The 23,340-nt window shown below is 48.0% G+C and overlaps 1 protein-coding gene across 1 annotated transcript in view; it reads left to right on the top strand.

Moving 5' to 3' along the window:
• Nucleotides 1–2,445: 2,445 nt before the first annotated feature.
• The window catches only part of LOC119965330 (solute carrier family 22 member 5-like), a 137,106-nt gene continuing 116,211 nt past the window's right edge, over nt 2,446–23,340 (top strand). The window contains exon 1 of the mRNA XM_038795950.1: nt 2,446–2,881. Coding sequence (XP_038651878.1) covers nt 2,492–2,881 — 390 coding nt within the window. The 5' untranslated portion in view covers nt 2,446–2,491. The remainder of the gene's footprint in view (nt 2,882–23,340) is intronic.

Below are 23,340 nucleotides of genomic sequence, written 5' to 3'. Positions count from 1 at the left end.
TTATCACTGAACTGACTGAAAGAAACTTTCACAGTAAAATGCAGTTAAATTCTCAATGCAAACTATGTTAGATTATAGAGATTAACAATTAAAATTCTCTTCCTTGCCAAATATCAAATTTCACAATCTGTGCCTAGCTGCAATCAGTGATAAACTGCTGCCTTTGGGCTTCAGACAGCTGCTTCAGACATCTTGTTCAAGATGAAAGTGCAGGCAAGCATTTTATGTTTCTCTTGTTGATTGATGCCCATTGAACGTAGCTTAGAATCATAGAATCCCGACAGTGCAGAAGGAGGCCATTCAACGCATTGAATCTGCACTGACCCACTGAAGGAGCACCCTACTTAGGTCCACTCCCCACCCTATCCCTGTAACGCCACCGAACCGATACATCCCTGGACACTAAGGGGCAATTAACCATGGCCAATCCACCTAACCTGCACATCTTTGCACTCTGGGAGGAAATTGGAACGTCCGGAGGAAACCCTCGCAGACAGTGACCCAAGGACAGAATTGAACCTGGGTCCCTGGCGCTGTGAGGCAACAGTGCTAACCATTGTGCCACTCTGCTGCTCCACTTGAAGTACAGAATATGGCGGGAACCACATCCCAGGAAAGCATTGAGAAGTTACATTCATCATTTTGCATGCACGGCCTCCCTGAAGTACTTGTTGCTGACAACGGCACTCCTTTCACGAGTGTGCAGTTCTCTGTGTTTCTGAAGGGATGTGGCACATTTTTACCACCTCATATCACCTGGCTTCTAATGGTTTAGCAAAGCAAGCGGTGCAACCATTTAAACCGGGCCTCAAGAAACAGCTTTCTGGATCGATGGACACTCGGCTGGCTCATTTATTGTTTTGCTACAGGACCACTCCACACACAGTGACTGGCGCAGCCCCTGCCGAACTACTGATGGGCCGGAGACTTCGTACCCACCTTAGTGTGATTTTTCCAGACATAGATGCGAAAGTGCACCACAACCAGAGCAGCAGGGGCATTATCCCTCTCGACATCGACCTTCCAGGCACTTGGTACCAGGTAACTCGGTGTTTATTCAAAACTTCGCCGACGACACCAAGTGGATCTCCGGCGTTATCCTCCGCCAAACAGAGCTAGTTTCTTACCAGGTGCAAGCCCAGAGTCGTATTATGCAAAAGCACCTAGACCACTCTTGATCCAGGCGACTGCTTCTTCGAAAACAACCTCGTGAGCGGAAAGTTCTCATCTAGCCACCTCTCATGCTACAGCTAACCATGACGGGACCCCAAAGGGGTCAGGACGCTGAGATGTCTGTGGTCGTGGGCACGGTTTCAGAGATGGAAACTCAAGCTTCAGAAGTCTAACGGAATATAAAGAGAGTCCGGTGCCCTCCTACCCCGCAGACATCGGAAGACCCTTTGGACTTTGTGGTGGGGGGGGGGTCGGGGGGGGGGTCGGGGGGGGGGGTCGGAGGGGGGGGGTCGGGGGGGGTGGGGGGGTCGGAGGGGGGGGTGGGGGGGTCGGGGGGGGAGTAGTTATAACCCGCACGGGTCTTACAGGATAGGGATAGTTATACCAGCTCCCCTGATAACGGGGCGGGGACCGTTAACAATCTCTGGTTATATATAAATAGAGTTGGCCAGTTAGGCACCAACAAGATAAGATCCAGTAGGGAATTACTGGAGCTGTATGTAGTAGTAGTTGTAAAATAAAGTACGTTTTTATTTCAACAAACACGGTGTGGATTTTTCATGGTCCTTATAAAACCTAATATCTCCTTAATTAGTTTTATGTCAAATTTCATTTGAAATGTTTCCAGCTGGAATGTCCAGTATTGGTGCTCTATAAATGTTTGCTATTTTATATATAGCTGAACAACCTGGAATGATGCAATCTGCATATCCCACACAACATTCCTGCAAACATAGTGGCACAGTGGTTAGCACTACTACCTCACAGTGCCAGGGACTTGGGTTGGGTTCAATTCCGGCTTTGGGTCACTGTCTGTGTGGTGTTTATACATTCTCCCCGTGTGTGCGTGGGTTTCCTCACAAAGTCCAAAGGTGTGCAGGTTAGGTGGATTGGCCATGATAAATTGTCCTTAGTGTCCAGGGGTGTGTAGGTTAGGATGTGGAGTTTGGGGAGAGGGGGAGAGAGAGGGGGAGGGGGGGTAGGGTGAGTGGATATGGGTGGAGTGCTCGTTCGAACGGTGGATGCAGACTGGATGGGCCGACTGGCCTCTTTCTGCGCTGCAGAAATTCTGTGAAACACACATTTAATGAAACACGCACTTAACCGAACAACGTTTTTAAAATCAGTTATAAATTAATACGCTTTAAGAGTTCAGGGTCAGTGTCGGAGAAAGATCAGACAATTTTAAAACGATCTAGAATTATTTAGACTTTGAAACAATGCAATTCTGCAAACTAGTGGGCCGCCCTCCAACGGCCAATTGCTGCAGTTTGAGGGAAGTCAGTCAGTCGCTCTCAGTCCTCCCGCTCTCACTAACATGCGGGATTACGATGAAATCACCGCTTTCCTGGGAGAATGGGGACCCTTCCAGAAAATGATCTTCTTTGTTTTAAGCCTCAGCGTCTTTCCCAATGGCTTCGGTGGTCTGTCCATAGTTTTTGTCGGGGATGTTCCGGACCATCGCTGTTTAATTCCCGGGAATCTCAATCTGAGTGAAGCGTGGCTGAATCGGACTATCCCTCTGGAACAAGAAAGAGGCAAACTCCAGCCCAGCCAGTGCAGACGGTACCGGTTGGATGTGATCAGGAATCTTTCAGCGACGTTTGCCGACCCAGATTCCATCAATATGTCTGAGGTGGAACAGGAGCCCTGTTTGGATGGTTGGGAGTACAGTAAGGATCAGTACATCTCCACCATCGTCAGCGAGGTAAGTGGCTGAAGGAATAGTCATTACACTGGCAATAGTCAGTCTGAGAATACATTGTAAAGGTAAATGTTTCCAAAATCCAAGAGTCTGATACATTTGAATCCAAACATAACCAAGCAACTGTAATGTTTTTAGTTTGCACTGTCTGGAGCCTGATAGATTTAATAATTTTACCGGGATTTTTTCAGACTATTAATATTGGAAAAGTGAATAGTTCCCATGTTTAACTTTGTTTCCCTCCGGCCCCAGTTTTGCTCCAATCCCAAAAGATTTGTTCTAATTTATGTAATTTCCCAATACCAATCCCAATTCGTTTAACATAAACAAAGATCCTACAATTGGAGCGCATCATCTCAAATTCAAGAAAAGGGCTTTGAACGGACATTAAAACGAACAGAAAATAGTTGACGTTTCGAGTCTCGATTGATATCCAGCAGAGGGGTATAGGGGTATTGTGTAGCATGGTATTTCATCCATAATAGGACAAGTCAGGTGAACTGAAATATCTTTTCAGGCCTGTACATTCTTGTATTCTCATGAAACTTATTTTCACTAGTAATCACAACCCTTTTGTAAATTTTCACATGCAGTAGACTCATTTTTCACAGCAACAGTATGCCTTTATGCAGGCAATGTCTCAAGGCTCTCCAGAGGCATGTCATCAGACAAAATGATATTAACCTGGGCTTTGTATTAGTAATGATGGTAAAACTACCAGCATTCAACCTAATGACACTTCTGAAACTGACAGCAACTTGTGAAATCTCCAAGTTGAGAAATTTACTACAGTTACAGTCACATAGGATCTTACATGTGGATAAAATAACTATGCAGCAAGTTTAATATGGAGAAAGTGCCAAAGCTGTTGAGAGTAAAACTGACAACAAACCGAAGAACAGACTTGATCAGAGCTAAATTTAAGGAGGATCTTAAAAGAGGTGAGAGAGATGGAGAAGTTAAGGGAGCCAAGCTGTTCCAGTACAGCTAAAAAGGGTAGGGGAGCTGGGGGGCGGGAGGCAGGACGGTGGGGCGTTAGATATTTATTTGTTTTGGTTATTTGCATTCCTGTTTGCTTGCTTTTTTATGGCTGTGTTTGATTGTATATATGTAAATGCCTCAATAAAATATATATTTTTAAAAGTGCAATCCGGCGACGATTTGTAACACGCTGGGTGGCTTCTGCTCGAGTTTCTGCTTTTTGGCCCTTTATGGGAAATCTTTTGAATTATTTGGTGTTGGAAGGTCTGAGGAGGTTGTGGAATGTCGAAGTTCCAGAAGAAGAGGAAAGGGACGAGCGAAGTCCATTGGCGAGTGTGGATGTGAGTCGAACAGGAGGAAAGACGGCGGTTGCTAGTTCATCATCGGGAGGGGCTGCTCTCATTACTGTGGAAAAGCTGACTGAAATAGTGTCAGGGGAGTTTGAGCGGCTGTTTTCCAAGCACCTCACTTAAGGGGTGGGTAGATGAGGCTCTTGCTCTGATAAAGGTGGCGTTGACTCAGACGTCGAAGGAGATGTAGGATCAAGGAGAGGTGTTGAAGGGGATGGAGGAGGCATTGTCGCAGTACAGCGACCAGTTCGCCTCGATAGGTGGGCAGGAGCTACAGAGGGTAATAAAGGGTTGAGAGCCAAAGTGGAGGACCTAGAGAACAGGTCACGAACGGAGAATTTGAGGACCATGGGATTGCTTGAGGGGGTGGTTAGTCGGAGGCCGATGGATTACTTTGCGGAGACGTTCGTTATGTTTATTAAAAGTGCCCAATTATTTATTTTCCAATTAAGGGGCAATTTAGTATGGCCAATCCACCTACCCTGCACATATTTGGGTTGTGGGGGTGAGTCCCACGCAGACATGGCGTAAATTTCCATACTCCACATGGACAGTGATCCAGGGCCAGGGTCGAACCTGGGTCCTCAGCGCAGTAAGGCAGCAGTGCTAACCACAGCACCATGATTCCGCCCAGGTGTTCGCTAAGTTGATCGGGGAGGAGAAGGGCCCTGCCCCTTTATTAGTTGGACAGGGCCCATCGGTCACTCCTCTGGCCGAAGCCAAAGATGAATGAACCACCGAGAGCTGTGGACAGCTACCAGGTAAAGGAAAAGGTCTCGAGTTGGGCAAAGCAGAATCGAGAGGTGAATACGCGGCCTTTTGTCGGGTGAAGGTGGCATTGTATTGTAGCAACGTGAGTTTGGAGTGGTCTACCTGGCGAAGGTGACTCACAACTCAAAGGACTTTTTTTTGAGGAGGCGGAGGCTGTTGTATTACTAAATTGTAACATAAATATTACTCTTTTTGGCTTGTCGAGTTGTATTAAATTCTGACTAGAAATAGTCAAAGTCTTCCAGATGATGACAAAGCGTTTATTGAGTAATATATAATAAACTAGTGAATTCTTTAACTTCAATACTCAACTAGTAAAACAAGTAAGTAAATTGAGATTAAATTAACAATTCTAATAATACACAACACTCTGATCTGACCGTGTCTTCACTCTAGCTGTTCTCCACACACACTAACTAAAGAAAGAGCAGGGAAATCCTTATAAAGTATAGCTCCTGTTAGTGTTGCCATCTTGTGATCATCTGTCTGTACTTACTTTACATTAACCGAACATGTATTAACACATACAGCGATCACTGCAGAGGCTTCTGTGAAGACCAAAGTCTTTGTATCTCCCCTCATTTTCCTTGTTATTTGGGGGTTGTTTATTTTTGGTGTGGTTGTGGGGAAGGGCGGGTTTGAGGAAAAGTAGGGATTGGCTGGGATTTTGTATGTTTTTTCATGTTGAGTTTGTGGGATGATGGGATGGGGAGTTTGGAAGGTCTGGGCACAGGGAGATTGGGTGTTGGATTTTGTTTCTGTGTTGGGGATGGGGCTCTGGTTCTCACTAGTAAATGCAGGTTTGCTAGTGAACGGGAACGAGGTGGGGGGGAGGGGGGGGGGGGGAAGGGCCCGCAGTTGTTGGATCCTGTATAGACTGGTTTCAATGCGCCTGGGAGGTGCATATGGTTGGAGGTTCGGGATGATATCGGGTGAGGTGTTTTGAAGAGGAAGTGGTTGGGGGATTCTGGGGAGGAGCAGGGAGTTGACAGTGACTAAGTTTAGGGCGTATGTTGATGAACCAACTTCGCAGGCAAGTAGCGGTGAAGATGGTTCAGGTCAGAGATGGGAAGGATGAGCTGGTGGTGGCACTGGAGCAGGAGAACAAAGTTTTTGAAGAGTTTTATAGGGGCTTGTATAGGTCAGAGCCACCGGAAGATGCATCGGATATGAGGGAGCTTTTGGGGCGATTGGGAGTGCTCAGAGGTAGGAGAGGGCATGATTGGAGGAGACCGTGGAAGATGTGCAGTTAGCAATAGGAAAATGCAGATGGGTAAAGCATCCGGGTCAGATGGTTTTTCCATGGAATTTTATAAAAAGTTTAAGGATAAGTTGGCTCCACTGTTGGTAGAAATGTTTGAGGAAGCAATGGTTCAGGGGGCCTTGCCAGAAACAATGGGTCAAGCCTCCATTTTGTTGCTTAAAAAGGATAAGGATCTGGTGGAGTGTGGGTCATCTCGGCCCATATCTCTGAATGTGGATGGCAAGATACCGATGGAGGTGTTGGGCGTTGAGGTTGGAGGACTGCCTTCCGAAGGTAATTGGGAAGGATAAGACGGGGTTCGTTAAGGGTAGGCAGCTGTCATCAAATGTGCAGCGACTGCTGAATATGATGCTTTCTTCAGCAGAAGGAAGGAAATTGGAGGTGGTGGTGGCGTTGGCTGTGGACAATACGTTTGATCAGGTGGAGTGGAGCTATATCTTTGCAGTGTTGGAGAAGTTTGAGATTGGTCCTAAGTTTGTGGCATTGGAAACTGTTGTACAGTAGTCCCCCGTTATACCGCAGGTGTTGGGGTCCAAGACAGCCACCCGCGTTGCATCCGAGCCGCGGATATCCACGATGGCGATAATAGGTGAACGAGAGGAAACATTGCTGACTGTGTAAGAATGGAAGGGCGTTTTAAATAAAAAAAACATCAAAGTTCTTTCAAGTTTTAAATTTATTAAAAAATACCACTCAAAAATATATACAATAATACATAAAATAGCACTTACAAGCATATTTTTAAAATAATTTAAATCACATGAAAAAGTCTGTGAGTTTCTTCTGGCACATCCCCTTCCTCATCTTGACTTGTGCTTGCCTCTGGAGGTTCTTCAGGTGTAGTATGTATATGGGGTTGAAGTCCTGTTGCTCTGTGTATTCTATGAGCCACTTCAGGTGGGTGATGGCATCCGAGTGGCTCTTTGCTGCAACTGTGGGCTGGGGTTCTTCTACTTCTGCCTCTTCTTCTGCCTCCTCTTGGATGACCTGGTCGATGATCTCCTCCTCTGTGAATGTTTCTGTGGGTGCCATGTCGTCCTCTGCTGCTGACCACCTGTTCACCCAATCCCGGAGTGTTAGGTTCTCATCCAGGTGGTCCTCTAGCCTCTCCTCAGCTGCCCTGATCTCTGCTTCAGTAAAGCCTAGGAAGTCCTCTTCTTCTGGGTCATGTTGGGGTTGTGGGAGTGCTGCTCCTAGGGCCTTGTTCCAGCAGTTGGCGATGGTCTTCTCTGTCACAGCTCCCCAGGCCTTCCCTGCCAGATAACAGGCATCCTTGATGGTGATGGCTTTCAGGTAATCTGGGACAGTGAGAGGAGAGTCTATCTTTTCCAGGATCAGTTCCTTTTTGTACACAGACTTGAAGGTCTGAATGATGCCAGCATCACATGGCTGGATCTTGCTGGTGGTGTTCTTTGGGAGATAGAGCACTTGGATCTGCCCATCCCTGGTCTTGAGAACATCTCCCTGAGGGTGGGCTGAGCAGTTGTCCAGTAGGAGTGTGACCTTCTGCGGTAAGTTGCGGGCACTAAGGTGGTCCCTGACACTGGGTACAAAGTACTTGAAGAACCACTCCTCAAATAGGGTAGCTGTCATCCAGGCTTTGCCAGAGTTCCGGTAGGTGATGGGTAGGTTCTCCATGTTGATGTGGTGAAAGCATCTAGGAGACTTGAATTTGCCCACAATCAATGGCTTCAGCTTGTGTGTTCCTGTGGCATTGCTGGCAAACAGGACGGTGAGCCTGTTCTTGGCTTGCTTGAACCCCAGAGTCTTGTGGGCGTCATCCTTGATAGCTAGGGTCTTGTCAGGCAGCATCTTCCAGTAGAGCCCTGACTCATCTGCATTGTAGAATTGCTCTGGGGTCAGCTCCTCTTGCACCATGTAGTCCTTGAGGATGTCCGGAAAGGCTTCTGCTGCTGCTGAGTCGGCGGATCTCTGTTCACCACTGATGGTAACTGCACCAATCCCATGTCTTTTCTGGAACCAGGCGAACACAGCCTTCTCCAAGTTAATGTCACTAGCGGTCCTTGCCTTTTTCCTGGCAAGCCCTTCACTCTCAGAAAGTGTCTCAACATAAGTTCTCAAACTGTCCTCATCTTTCTCCCACCCACGGAGGGTTGACTCTGCTACACCAGTCTCTCTGGATAATTTTGCCTTTGTTTCGCCGTTTTGAATAGGGTCTATCAAATTTATCTTTTCCTTTACTGTGTAAGACTTGCGCTTAGGCATTTTGTATTTATACGCTTTATTTTTAAAATGAACTCTAAGATACTGGAAAAGGTCTCCCTTTTATATGGTTGGGGATAGAAAACTGTTAATTGATCTCTTTAATTACCAATCATCGCGGCTATTTATCGCGGCTAATCGGGCTAATCATCGCGGCTAATTGGAACTCGAATGAATGCCAAACAAGTTCACCGGCTTAAAAAGAGTGTTTTAAAAAGAGTGAAAAAAGTTGGGGTCCATAAGCACCCCCGCCGTATATCGCGAACCGCGGTATTGCGGAGCGCGGTATAACGGGGGACTACTGTATACGGATCCACTTGCGTGTGTGCAAACAAATTATGTGAACTCAGGGTACTCTCCGCTGCATTGGGGAACAAGGCATGGATGCCCCATGCCCCACTTCTGTTTGCACTGGCAATAGAGTCTTTGGCCGGTGCTCTGATTTATGGAAGGGGGGGGGGGGGGGGGGGGGGGGGGGGAGGCTGTGAAGCACTTGGTGTCTCTGTACACCGATGATGTGCTATTAGATATTTTGGACCCAAGCTCTGAGGTGAGGTACATAATGATATTTTGGGTCAGGGCTTAGAAACTCCAAAGTATATTATGAAGCGCACCTGACCTATAAATATGATGTTGAATTTGGCTAGGTTGAGCACAAGAGCCTTCACTCCAGTTGTGATTCATCAGACTTCCTAGGCGCTTTTATCAAAACAAAGTTCATTATAAGAATGTAGTTAACATATATAAAACAGTTAGCAAGAATTTGTTCTCAATAACAAACATGAAAAAACACTCAACAGCTACAGTAATCTATGTATATAACTCTTAATGAATCCCCCTCAGTAACTGTTCCAATTCAATACAAAATCCAATAAACCAAAACCCCTTTCAAGGCCGTGGCCCAGCACACTGTAATCTCACTTGAATGGGACTGGTCCTTTCCAGGCTCCAACCAGCAGATTCAAAACTCCTTCCGAAAAACAACTCTATCTTCAAAGGTACCAAGGCAGGTTGCCACACCCAATGTGCTTTCAATTCACTAGAACAGTTTTAAAATAAAAACCAGAGAAAAGAGGGAAACACTGCTTCTCTTCTGCAGTCCAAACCAACAAACCAAAACTGAAACCCAAAAACCTAAACCCACTCTCACCTGACAACCACGGCCCAGCTCCATCCACAAATTACATCACTCAAGAGGTGCTACAAGCCATGTGGTAAAAACAAAACCTTTCTTAAAGGGACAGTCACATGACACCTCCCCCCAAGAAAATAAAATAAATCATCAACTTCAAAGATGGTTTAATTTTTCAAACCTTTTCACTTGCATATTTCTAACACTTTACAATAAATATACATACATTTTATAAAGTTAAAACAGGCAAACATTTACAGTAATATAATCCATTTCAGTTCTTTATCTTCCACCATCGAACCTTCTTCTCTTTATCACATTCGTGACAAAGCATCGGCTATCACGTTTTCCCATCCTGCCACATGTATAAGTTTTAAATTAAATGGCTGTAATAATAGATTCCATTGAAACAGTCTGACGTTTTTATTCTTGAATTTCTCCAAAAACGTCAACGCATTATTATCAGTACATACAACTGTTTCAGACAAATTGCAGGTAACATAAACGTTAAAATGTTGCAAATCCAGCACCAAGCTCAAAGTCTCCTTTTCAATTGTCAAATACTTCCTCTGGTAATCATTACATTTTTTTGAAAAATACCCAATAGACTGCTCTATTCCTTCGTCACCTTCTTGCAAGAGCATGGCACCTTCGCCCACATGACTGGTATCGTGAGTGCATGGCACCTACGCCCACGTCACTCCCATCACTTGAATGGTTTTGTGCAATTTGGGGTGGCCAACACAGGAGCAGTCGTTAACACAGCCTTCAGGCTGTCAAATGCCTGTTGACACTTCACTGTCAACTGAAATGTGCTACACTTCTTCAGCAAGTCTGTCAGTGGAGCAACCACGCTGCTAAAATTCAGCACAAATTTACGCTAAAAACCGCTCAGGCCCAGAAATCTCATTATTTCCCTTTGTGCTGAGTGTATTGGGAACTTCCCAATAACTTTTGTTTACACATCCCATGGGACTATTTGTCCATATCCAATTGTATGGCCAAGGAATATGACTTGGGCTTTTTCAAACTCACTTTTGGCCAGGTTGCCCACCAAACCAGCCTCCTGAAGTCGATCGAATAACTCGATCAGATGCTTGAAGTGTTCTTTCCATGTCTGACTAAAAATCACCAGATTGTCCATGTGCACCGCACAATTGGGTAATCCTGAAACGACTTTGTTAGTTAACCATTGAAATGTGGCTGGGGCGCTTTTCATGCCAAATGGCATAACTTTGAATTGGTATATACCATCTGGAGTCACAAAAGCTGAAATCTCCTTTGCCTTTCGGATTAAGCTACCTGCCAGTAACCTTTGAGGAAATCCAGTTTGGAAATACAAGTTGATTGTCTCACCTTCTCAATGCAGTCCTTCAGCTGTGGGATAGGATAAGAGTCTGTTTTTGTAACTGCATTAACTTTTCTATAGTCACTTCCGGTTGCGGCTATGCCTGGGTAAGTCGCATGTTCGGCAACTCGCGCCAAAAACTGACTTTTGGGCCCTTTTAAGGAGCCCCAGCGGCATTTTGTTGACGATTCCCGGTGTGGGAAGACGGCAGTAAGGTTCCCCCAGCACTGTATGGAGTGGACCAGGAGCGGTGCGGTCAAAAAAGGGGCATTAGAGAAGAGAGGAGAACGGATGCGAAAAGGCAAGATGGCGGTGGGCGGAGACCAGGCAGCGTGGGCTCAATGGTCGCGGAAGAAGCAAGAGTTTCTACGAAGCTGCTTTACGGAATTGAAGGCAGAGATGTTGGCCCCTATGAAGGCGTCGATAGAAAGGCTGGTAGAGACCCAGAGGATGCAGGGGACAGCGATTAAAGAGGTGCAGCAGAAGGCCTCTGATAACGAGGACGAGATCCTGGGCCTGGCAGTGAAGGTGGAGGCGCACGAGGCGTTCCATAAAAAGTGGCAGGAGAAATTTGGGGATCTGGAGAACAGGTCGAGAAGGAAGAATTTGCGGATTCTGGGTCTCCCTGAAGGTGCGGAGGGGTTGGATGCTGGGGCGTATGTAGCCACGATGCTGAGTACACTGATGGGCGCGGGAGCCTTCCCGAGGCCCTTGGAGCTGGATGGGGCACACAGAGTCCTGGCGAGGAGACTGAGGGCGAATGAGCCGCCGAGAGCTGTGGTGGTGAGGTTTCACCGTTACACCGACAGGGAGTGCGTCTTGAGATGGGAGAAGAAGGAGCGAAGCAGCAGGTGGGAGAATGCTGAAATTCGCTTTTACCAGGACTGGAGCGCAGAGCTAGCCAAGAAGAGGGCAGGATTCAATCAGGCCAAGGCGGTTCTCCACGGAAAGGGGGTGAAGTTTGGGCTGTTGCAGCCCACGCGACTGTGGGTCACATATCAGGACCGTCACCACTATTTTGATACGCCGGACGAGGCGTGGACATTTATCAAAAATGAGAAGCTGGACTCAAATTAGTGGTCTGTAGCATGTTTTGGGGGATGTTGTGGAGTGGGAGAGGGTGATATTTGTGTTTCTTTTTTTTCTGTGCGGGCGCTGATCTGGGAGGGGTTGTTCCCCGCGTTCGGTGGGGGGAGAAGGGGCCGGGAACCCTGGGCCTCTGGGGATGGGGGTGAGGTTGTAGGAGAATGGAGGTGAGCCATAGAGGGTGGGGTCAGCCCGGACTGGGAGCGCGGGTTTTCTTTTCCCGTGGAGAGGGGGCGGGGCCGGATGCAGGGAGGCGGTATTGGACTGGAGTCCAGATTGGTTTGCAGGGGGTGTGGAGGGGGGGGGGGGACTTGGGTTTTCGGAGGGAACTCTGTGGGGATCGGTGGCAGAGGCGGGAGCGGCCGGGGTCAGCAAGAGTCAGCTGACTTATGGGAGTGCAATGGGGGGAGTAGAGGGGTCAAGCAATTGCTTGGCCAGGGGTGGGGGGGTTGGGGGGGGGGGGGTACTGGGTTGCTGTTGTATTGACCGAGCGGGAGCTGGAGATAATAGGGAGAGTCGGGGCGGGGAGCCTCTGCCTGGGGGGCTGGAAGGAGCGGGAGACGTGTGTATGTGGCTGACCCAAAAAAGGAGATGGCTAGTGGGCTGGGAGGGGGGGGGGGGGGGGGGAGGGGAGGGAAGGGGCGGGTAGTCCCCCGATCCGGCTGATCACGTGGAATGTGAGAGGTCTAAATGGGCCGGTCAAGGGGGCCCGGATATTTGCACACTTAAAGGGACTGAAGACAGACGGAGCCATGCTACAGGAGACGCACCTGAAAGTTGCGGATCAGACCAGGCTGAGGAAGGGATGGGTAGGGCAGGTCTTTCACTCTGGGTTGGGCGCGAAGAACAGGGGGGGGCAGCAATTTTGATGAGCAAGCGGGTGACTTTCGAGGCAGTGGGCATTGTGGCAGATAAAGGGGGCCGGTATATGATGGTGAGTGGTAGGCTGCAGGGGGCCGGGGTGGTGCTGGTGAATGTATTTGCCCCAAATTGGGACGATGCAGGGTTCATGAAGCGGATGCTACGTCGGATCCCGGATTTGGAGGTGGGGAACCTAATTATGGGGGGGGGGGGGGATTTCAACACGGTACTGGACCCGGCAATGGATCAGTCTAGGTCTAGGTCGGGTAAAAGGCCAGATGCGGCCAAGGTCCTGAAGGGGTTTATGGATCAGATGGGGGGAGTGGATCCGTGGAGGTTTGCTAGGCCATGGGCTAGAGAGTTCTCCTTTTCCCACGTGCACAAGGCCTATTCACGGATAGACTTTTTCGTGGTGAACAGGGCACTGATCCTGAGAGTAGAGGGGCGGAGTACTCAGCCATCGCAATTTCGGATCACACCCCGCATTGGGTGGAGCTGGAGTTGGGAGAATATAGGGGCCAGCGCCCGTTGTGGCGCATGGACATGGGATTATTGGCGGATGAGGAGGTCTGTGGGCGGATCCGGGGGTGTATACAGAGGTATATGGAGGCCAATGACAATGGGGAGGTCTCGGGGAGTGTGGTCTGGGAGGCGCTGAAGGCGGTGGTTAGAGGGGAGCTGACCTCCATCAGGGCTCACAGAGAGAAGAGAGAGAGGAGGGAGAGGGATAAATTGGTAGGAGAGATACTTAGGGTGGATAGGAGATATGCGGAATCCCCCGAGGAGGGGCTGTTGAAGGAGCGCCGGAGCCTCCAAACGGAGTTTGACTTTTTGACAACGGGGAAAGCTGAGGCCCAGTGGAGGAAGGTACAAGGTGCAGCGTATGAATATGGGGAGAAGGCGAGTCGGATGCTGGAGCACCTGCTGCGGAAGAAGGAGGCGGCTAGGGAAATTGGGGAAATCAGGGACAAGGGAGGGAATACGGTGCGGAGTCCAGTCAGAATAAATGAGGTCTTTCGGGACTTTTACGAGAACTTGTACAAATCAGAGCCCCCGGAGGAGGGGGAGGGGATGCGGCGGTTCCTGGACCAATTGAGGTTTCCGAGGGTGGAGGAGGAGCAGGTAAAGGGCTTGGGGGCCCCGATTGGGATGGAGGAGCTGGTTAAGGGATTGGGAAGTATGCAGGCATGCAAGGCCCCGGGACCGGATGGGTTCCCGATTGAATTTTATTGGAAGTTTTCGGAACTGTTGGCTCCGTTGCTGTTGAGAACTTTTAGCGAGGCGAGAGAAAAAGGAAGTCTTCCCCCGACGATGTTGCGGGCTCTGATCTTGTTTATTCTTAAGAGGGACAAAAGCTCGCTGCAGTGTGGCTCGTATAGGCCGATTTCACTCCTTAATGTGGATGCCAAGTTGTAGACGAAGGTCCTGGCCACTGGGATTGAGGATTATGTCCCAGGAGTGATACATGAGGATCAGACGGGTTTTGTGAAGGGCAGGCAGTTGAATGCAAATGTGCGGAGGCTTCTGAATGATTATTATGCCCTTGGAGGGGGGGGATGCAGAGGTGGTGGCGGCTATGGGCGTGGAGAAGGCCTTTGACCGGGTGGAGTGGGAGTACCTGTGGGAGGTGTTGGGTAGGTTTGGGTTTGGGGAGGGGTTCATAGGGTGGGCTAAATTGTTATACCAGGCCCCGGTGGCGAGTGTATCAACGAACCGGTTGAGGTCAGAGTACTTTAGACTATATCGTGGAACAAGGCAGGGATGCTCTCTGTCCCTCTTGCTGTTTGCTTTGGCAATTGAGCCTTTGGCCATGGCACTGAGGGAATCTAGAAGCTGGAGGGGTTTGATCCAGGGGGGAAAGGAGCACCCCGTCTCGCTATATGCGGATAATTTGCTTTTGTATATTACGGACCCGGTAGAGGGGATGGGGGAGGTTGTGCAGACCCTCAGGGAGTTTGGAGACTTCTTGGGGTATAAGCTTAATCTTAGGAAGAGCGAGCCCTTTGTGGTGCATGCGCGGGGTCAGGAAAAGAGGTTGGAGGAGCTGCCGCTCAAGATGGTGGTGAGGAGTTTTTGGTATTTGGGTATTCAGGTGGTGAATAGTTGGGGGGTCTTGCATAGGCTCAATCTGGCACGGCTGGTGGACCAGATGAAGGAGGACTTTAAGAGGTGGGACATGCTACCGTTCTCCCTAGTGGCTAGGGGGCAGTCTGTCAAGATGACGGTCCTCCCTAGGTTTTTGTTCGTGTTTCAGTGCCTGCCGATCCTCATCCCTAAGGCCTTTTTCAAGTGAGTGAACAAGAGTATCATGGGATTTATGTGGGCCAATAAGACCCCGAGGGTTAAAAGACTGTTCTTGGAGCGCAGTCGGAGGGGCCGGGGGGGGGGGGGGGTTGGCGCTGCCAAATCTGAGTAGCTACTACTGGGCAGCAAACGTGTTGATGATTTGGAAGTGGATGATAAACTGTTTATTGTTTAGAGGGTTAAGTTGTTCTGTTTGGTTGGCATGTTGTCCTTTTCTCTTTGTACTATTTTCCTTTTTGGAGTGTTCTGTAAAACTTTTTGAAAAACTTTGAATAAATACATGTTTAAAAAAAACTTTTCTATAGTCCACACACAATCATTGGGTACTGTCTGGTTTTGGTACCATCACTATGGGTGAGCTCCACTCGCTGCAACTTTCAAACATACTTTCAATTTCTTTTTTGAACCTGTGACAATTTTAGAGGGTTAAGTCTCTATGGATGTTGTTTAATTGGAACAGCATTTCCCATATAGTTTATCCGAATTTTTATAAACATCCTCGCTATCCAATTTAATTTGAGGAATGTCAAATTCAGAGTCATCTGGATTCGGTTCTTCACTTTGAGTCATAATCACTAAAACCTCCTCCTTTTGCTCTCCTTCCCTTTCAAACTACCATTTAAGCATATTCACATGAGACACTCGGTAAGTTTTCCTTCTCTTGGGTTCTCATCAAATAATTCACCTCGCTCAATTTCCTTTCGATCTGATAAGGTCCACAAAACCTTGATTTTAAAGGTTCACCTACCACTGGTAACAGTACTAAAACTTTATCCCGACTGGCAAAACTACAAACATTTGATTTTTTTGTCCGCTTTCTGTTTCATCACATGTTGTGCAACTTTTTAAATGTTGTCTAGCCAATTCACCTGCTGTATTTAAAAATTTACTATAATTTGACACGTAATCCAATAATGTAATTTCAGACTGCTCACTCACCAATTTCTCCTTAATCAATTTAAGTGGTCCTCTTACCTCATGACCAAAAATCAGTTCAAAGGGACTGAATTTGGTTGAGTCATCAGGAGCATCCTTAATTGCAAACAGTACGAATGGAATTCCTTTATCCCAATCCTCTGGATAATCTTGACAACAGGCCTCAACATTGTCTTTAACGTCTGATGCCACAGTTCTAACGCTTCCTATGATTCTGGATGGTACGCAGTTGATTTAAATTGTTTTACTCCTAAGCTATCCATAACCTTGAATAACTTTGAGGTAAAATTTGATCCTTGATCCGATTGTATTTCTCTGTGCAGTCCATGGGCTGGATTCTCCACGTTTCAGGGACTATGCCCCCACGCCATCGTGAAAACTGTGGTCTTTTACGCCAGATAAACTGGCGCCAAAAAGCCACAGATTCACAGCCCTGCAGGGGGCCAGCAGGCAGCTGTGATTGCAGCTCCAGCTGCAGATACAGCCCCCCGTACTTCCGGGTTAAAGGCCACGCATGCACACGAGAGACTCAGACCTCGGAGCTGGACCACGGAAATAGTGCACCCCATCAGCCGCGCTCCCGACCCAGACCGCCCACACAATTAAGGCGCAGACCCGTATGAGACCCCCCTGCCCTACGATCGGCCCGCCCCCGATCATGGGGGCCCCAGACTTAGTCCGCAGCCGCCTCGTGAGTTTCTCGAACGGCTGGGACCATATTAGAAATACGCCGTCGGAACTTCGGTCAGTCGGGGCGGGGAATAGCAGGGTGGGCCTCAAGCAATAGCCGCAGGCAGGGGATATGTGGTGCGGCGTACTCCCCGGGCACACTGCTTTTTAGGTTCGGAGAATCGAGGAACCGGTGCCAGTCCTGATTCCATGTGTGAAACTTGATCCTCTGCCGTGGCGCCAGACGTGGTTTCGGCGTTGGGTGCAGAGAATCCAGCCCCACATCTAGCAAAAAAAAAGTAAGTCCTCCAAAATCCTTTTAGCTGTAATATTGTGTAATGGAATGGCCTCTGGAAACCTAGTGGACACATCCATTATAGTCAAAAGATATTGACTCCCGCTTTTCATTTTAGGAAGCGGTCCTACGCAATCAATTAAGACCCTTGTAAAATGTTCCTCAAATGCTGGAATGGATATTAAGGGCGCTGGTTTTATCACCGCTTGCGGTTTTCCTATCACTTGACGTGTGTGACATGATCAACAGAATTTAACTACATCTTAATGTAGTCCAGGTCGATAAAAATGTTTTTGTATTTTAGCTTGAGTTTTCCTTACTCTCAAATGACCTCCTACTGGTACCTCATGTGCTACTCGGAACACATCCTTTCTATACCCTAACGGCAATACTACTTGATGAACTTCTTCCTACTTTTATCTGCAGGTATATTTAAATGTCTCCAGTTTCTTCTTAAGACATCATTTTTAAGGTAATAACATTCTAGTATACACTCAGATTCCTCTTCCAGATATGCTTTCTGATATATCCATTTTATTTCTATCTCTTTCTGTTGTAACTCAGTTAACTTACCTGAACTAAAAAAAATTCATATCATCCTCCACCTGTTTTTGTTCTTTTCCGACCATCTGATCAAAAGTCATTTTATTATCTTCACTCTTTGATTTCTCCTCTTGTCTTAACCTGTGACTTTGCGACCTTATTGCGACACAATTACGAAAAATCCCGGGATATTAGTCATTCAACAATTCAGTTATTTGAGTTTTCACTGGCTTATCTATCACAGTTGGCATCACTCCCACCTGTGATTGAGCTGTATTATTACCCAAGATGAACTGTATTCCTGGACAAGATAATTGCTCTATTACTCCGACTACCAATTTACCACTCTTCACTGTACTCTCCAACCTCACCTTATACCTTATCCAACAGAGCACTACTCTTCTCACCCTGAATTCCATATATTACCACCTTTTCTGGCAATATTCCTCCCAAACTATATCACTCCTCCTCTCTTACCATCAAATATTGACCTGCTCCCGTATCTCTTAAAATGTTGACTTCTTTACTTACTGCTCCTGAGTAAACTTTACCCACACAAATAAATTCTCAAAGAAATCTGGCATCTCCTTATCAATCACCTCTTAATCAGGTTGCACAATCATTTGCAGGTCCTTCGCTTCAATTGGACTTATCTTTACCACTTTAACAAACCTTATCTTGTTTTACCACATCAGCCTTCCGAGTGCTTTTCTTCAATCCCAACATTATGATTTTACATGGCTTAGTTTATTACAGTAAAAACATCCTAAACTTTTAATTTCTCTTCCACACGCGTGGATTTCTTTTTAAATTTGAGGTACACTATCCTTATTATCTCCCATCAGATCTCCTTTACCTTTAACACTTAAGAATTTCTCTTTTCCCCAGTTTCTATCCCTCACAGGCTGAAACTGATATCAGAAACCAAACTTTTGTTTAATAACCTTTTATTGTCACAAGTATGAATTTACTGTGAAAAGCCCCTAGTCGCCACATTCCGGTGCCTGTTCGGGTAAGCTGGTACTGGAATTGACCCCGCGCAGCTGGCCTTGTTCTGCATAACAAATCAGCTGTCTAGCCCACTGAGCTAAACTATGACCTCATCTCCCCCTATCGGCAGAGCCGCGCAACGGCTCGTATACAGAGCCCACGAGGACACAATACATGTAATACAACACAGTGTGAATTACTAGGTATATAATTCACCACGAGTATTTTGTGTTGCCTTCTCCTGGGTTGGGGATTGGAGTAGGAGGTTGTCGTTTTCGGTGGCAAAAACCCATTTCAGGTATTTGGGGGTGCCGGTGATCCAGGATTGGGCACGACTCTGTAAGCTGAACTTTAGCTGAACTTTACGAGTCTGGTTGAGAGGGTGAAAGCGGATTTACTGATGTGGGACAGTCTTCCCCTATTGCTGGCAGGTCAGGCGCAGGCAATTAAAAGAAACATTTTGCCGCAGTTTTTATTTTTATTTCAGTGCCTGCCGGTCTTTTTGGTGAAGTTATTTTTTAAGGGGATGGACAGATTTGTTTTGTCTTTGGGCAGGGAAGGTTGGCAAGCAGAGGGGCCGGCAGTCGCAGGGTTGGGCCTCTGAACCTCTTGTATTATTACTGGGCGACAACTGCGAAGAAGGTGTGGGGCTGGAGTAGGGAGGCAGAGGCTTTATGGGTGTGGATGGAGGTGGGTTCTTATAGGCCTTCGGGGTTGCAGGCACTGGCGATGGCACTGCTTCCATTTGGAGACAATTTCAGCAGCACTTTAGGTTGGGAGCGGGGCTGATGCCAATCGCAGTAATCATGGATTTGAGCAAGGGAAGATGGATGCAAGGTTTCGGGGATGGGAAGAGAGAGGGGTGAAGGAGATGAAGGTTTGTTTTTAGAGAGGCGGTTCGCAAGCTTGAGGAGTTGAGGGGGAGTTTGGGTTTCCACATGAGGAGAGTTTTTCAGTATGTGCGGGTGAGGGACTTCGCTAGAAAGGTTTTTCTGACCTTTCCGATAGTGTCTGTGTCCTCAATGTTGGAGGAGGTGCTGTCGAAAATGAGGTTGGAGGGTGGAGTCGTCACAACAATTTATGGGTGCATTTTGGAGGAGGATAAAGTGTCGATGGAGGGGGTTATGGCCAGTGGGAGGAAGGACTGGGGAGGGGGTTAGAGCCAAGTGGGAGGAGGGACTGTGGTGTGAGTTGCTGCGGAGGGTGAATGCCTCAACCTCATGTGTGAGGCTGGGGTTGATACAGTTAAAAATGGTGCACAGAGGGCAGCGTGATGGTGCAGTGGTTGGCACTGCTGCCTCACGGCATTGAGGTCCCAGGTGGAGCTTGCACATTCTCCCCGTGTCTGTGTGGGTTTCGCCCCCACAACTCAAAGATGTGCAGGATAGGTGGATTGGCCACACTAAATTGCCCCTTAATTGGAAAAAAAATAATTGGGTCCTCTAAAAAAAATGTTTTAATGGTGCACAAGGCGCGTTTGAGGGGGTAGAGGACACTTGGAAATGGTGTGGGAAAATGGTCCTGTCTGAAGTTGGAGAAATTTTGGGGGTCGTTTTTCTGCACCATGTTGGCGATCCTGCATGGAGATTTGGAGCTGGATCCCCTGGGGCCATATTTGGGTTGTCGGGCCTACCAGAGTTGCAGACGGGAGTAGGGACAGATGTTTTAGCCTTTGCCTCGTTGATCACTCGCAGGCGGGTTCAATAGGGGTGGAGGTCAGCTTCTCCACCCCATGCCTCAGTGTGCCTGGGGAATCTAATGGAGTTCTTCCATCCTTAAGGTGAAATTTGCCCTAAGGGGGGCAGATGAGGGGTTCCACAAGAGATGAGGTTTGTTTATTTTGCATTTTGAGGTTTGCTTATTTTGCATTTCAGAAAGCTAATTCCCATGAACAGTTAGGGTCTGGGAGGTTGGGGGGGGGGGGGGGTGGTGGTTGGTGCAGAATGTATTGTATTTGGGGGTGTAATGTTTTTGTCTTGTTTTTTTCCGTAAAATGTTAAAGTGCTAAAAATTTGAATAAAAAATAACAGTGCTATCAGTACTTTTCTCACTGACATTCAGTTTGGGATCTGCCAGAGTCACTCAACTCCTGACCTAATTACAGCCTTGGTTCAAACATGGACAAAAGAGCTGAACTGCAGTGGTGAGAGTGACTGCCCTTTACTTCAAGACAGCATTTGATCAAGGAGCCTTAGCAAAACTGGAGTCAATGGGAATCGGGGGGGAAAACATTCCACTGGTTGTCATACCTAGCACAAAGGAAAGATGATTGTGGTTATTGATATGACCATCAATTCACAAGACACGTGATTGGAAGTGAACAGTGGTTTTAATAATCTTACAACAGAGCCTGCCTGCGACGAGATGAACTGGCAGCAGGCTCACGACTGCAGCGCTTTATACTTCCGGTTAGTGGGAGGAGCCATGGGCGGAGCCAAGGGTGGAGCCCAGTACAAACTCCTCATCTCCCCCTATGGGCAGAGCCGCTCAACGGCTCGTATACAGAGCCCACAAGGACACAATACATATAATAGAACACAGTGTGAATTACTAGGTTTATAATTCACCACAGTTATTAGTTATCCATCACCAGAGTTCAGGATATTACTCAATGAATTCTTCAGGATAGCATCCTAGGTCTGACCATCTCCATCGATGACTTTCCTTCCATCAGGAGGTCAGAAGTGGGGATGTTTGCTGATCACCATGTTTAGCACCGTTCACGATCCCATATACTGACGCAATTCATGTCTGTATGCAGCAAGACAGGGCTGACAAGTGGCAAGTAACATTTGCACCACAAAGTGAGAGGCAATGATCATCACCAAGAAGAGATAATCACCCCTTGATGTTCTCCACTTCAGGCTGACAATTATGTTAAAAGGTCCTCGGCTGATTTGCTTCTCACAAATGGCAAGCTAATGTTTAGTGCTGGGAATTGTGTGGGCAGTACACCAGTTTCATATAAGTAAGACCTGACCATTAAAATGACCAAGGCCTTTACTTACCAACATAATCCACATTCTGCTTGACCTGCCCACTATCTAACTGATGTAGCTGAGAACAAAAGTGGACCATTTAGGTTAATAATAACAAAAAGATGACAGACCTACAATATTTTTTTTTATATAAATGTTTTTATTGGGGACAAATATACATTTGGGTGCCGGGGAGCTAATTACAGTGTGCGATACTTGGCTGTGTTGTGTGCTGTTGTCGCCTGCTTCTCCCGGACGGTTCTCGCCGCCGTCCCCTGCTCGCCTCCGCTTCTGATGCTCCTCCCGTCCTCCATCTTTAATTTCCTCTTTCCCCGCTCCTGGAGATGTCATGCATGATTTGGCATCCGGTGCCTTCCTCCCGGCTCCAGTCTCTCTTGTTCCCCCTCCCCCCCCCCCCCCCCCCCCCCCCCGCCCCATCCCGCTGGTTCGGCTCTCTTGTCCCCCCCCCCCCCTCCACGGTTCGCCTTTCTTTCCTCAGGTTTAGCTGTCCCCCCACCTTGGTTCGCCTTTCTTTCTTCAGGTTTAGCTGCCCCCCTCCCTGTCCTTCTCTCCCTTTCATGACTTGGCTACCCTCCCCTGATTCTTGACTAATTTCCCCTGATTCCTGGCTACCTGGCTATTCTTCCTCTTGTTCGTTGGCCACAAACAGGTCCCGGAACAGTCGAGTGAATGGCTCCCACGTTCTGTGGAAGCCGTCGTCTGACCCTCGGATGGAGAATTTGATTTTCTCCATTTGGAGAGATTCCGAGAGGTCGGACAGCCAGTCAGCAGCTCTGGGTGGTGCTGCTGACCGCCAGCCAAACAGGATTCTATGGCGGGCGATCAGGGAGGCAAAGGCAAGGGCGTCCGCCCTCCTCCCCAGGAGTAGATCTGGCTGGTCCGAGACCCCGAAGACCGCCACTTTTGGGCATGACTCCACCCTCACCCCCACCACTTTGGACATGGCCTCGAAGAAGGCTGTCCAGTACTCCACAAGTCTGGGGCAAGACCAGAACATGTGGGCATGGTTGGCCGGGCCTACTTGGCACCGTTCACATCTATCCTCCACCTCCGGGAAGAACCTACTCATACGGGTTCTTGTTAAGTGGGCTCTATGTACCACTTTTAGCTGCGTCAGCTGAGCCTTGTGCACGTGGCGGTGGAGTTGACCCTATGCAGTGCTTCGCTCCAGAGTCCCCATCCTAACTCAATCCTCAGGTCATCCTCCCATTTCTTGTTGCGTCCAGTATGGTGTTGGCCCTTTCTGTCAGTCGGTCGTACATGTCACTACAGTTTCCCTTGTCTAGTATGTTTGCGTCCAGTGGTTCTTCCAGTAGTGTCTGTCGTGGCGGTTGTGGGTGCGTCCTTGTCTCCTTTCGTAGGAAGTTTTTAAGCTGTAGATACCGTAGCTCGTTCCCCCTGGCTAGCCGAAATCTTTCTGTCAGTTCGTCCAGTATTGCGATCCTGTCGTCCGTGTATAGGTCCCTGACTCTCAGTGTCCCTCCGTCCTGCCTACACCTTTTGAAGGCGGCGTCAGTTAGTGCTGGTGTGAACCTATGGTTGTTGCAGATGGGAGCTTTGTCTGACATTTTGGTCAGGCCAAATTGCTGCCGCAGTTGGTTCCAGGATTGGAGGGTGGCTATCACTACCGGGCTGCTGGAGTGTTTTTTGGGTGGGGATGGGAGTGCTGCCGTGGCGAGGGGCCGGAGGGAGGTCCCTACGCATGAGGCC

The sequence above is a fragment of the Scyliorhinus canicula genome, chromosome 4 (genome assembly GCF_902713615.1).
Source record: "Scyliorhinus canicula chromosome 4, sScyCan1.1, whole genome shotgun sequence".
NCBI classification, from domain to species: Eukaryota; Metazoa; Chordata; class Chondrichthyes; order Carcharhiniformes; family Scyliorhinidae; genus Scyliorhinus; species Scyliorhinus canicula.
The sequence above is the reverse complement of the archived record's forward strand: the minus strand, read 5'-3'. Positions and strand labels throughout refer to the sequence as shown.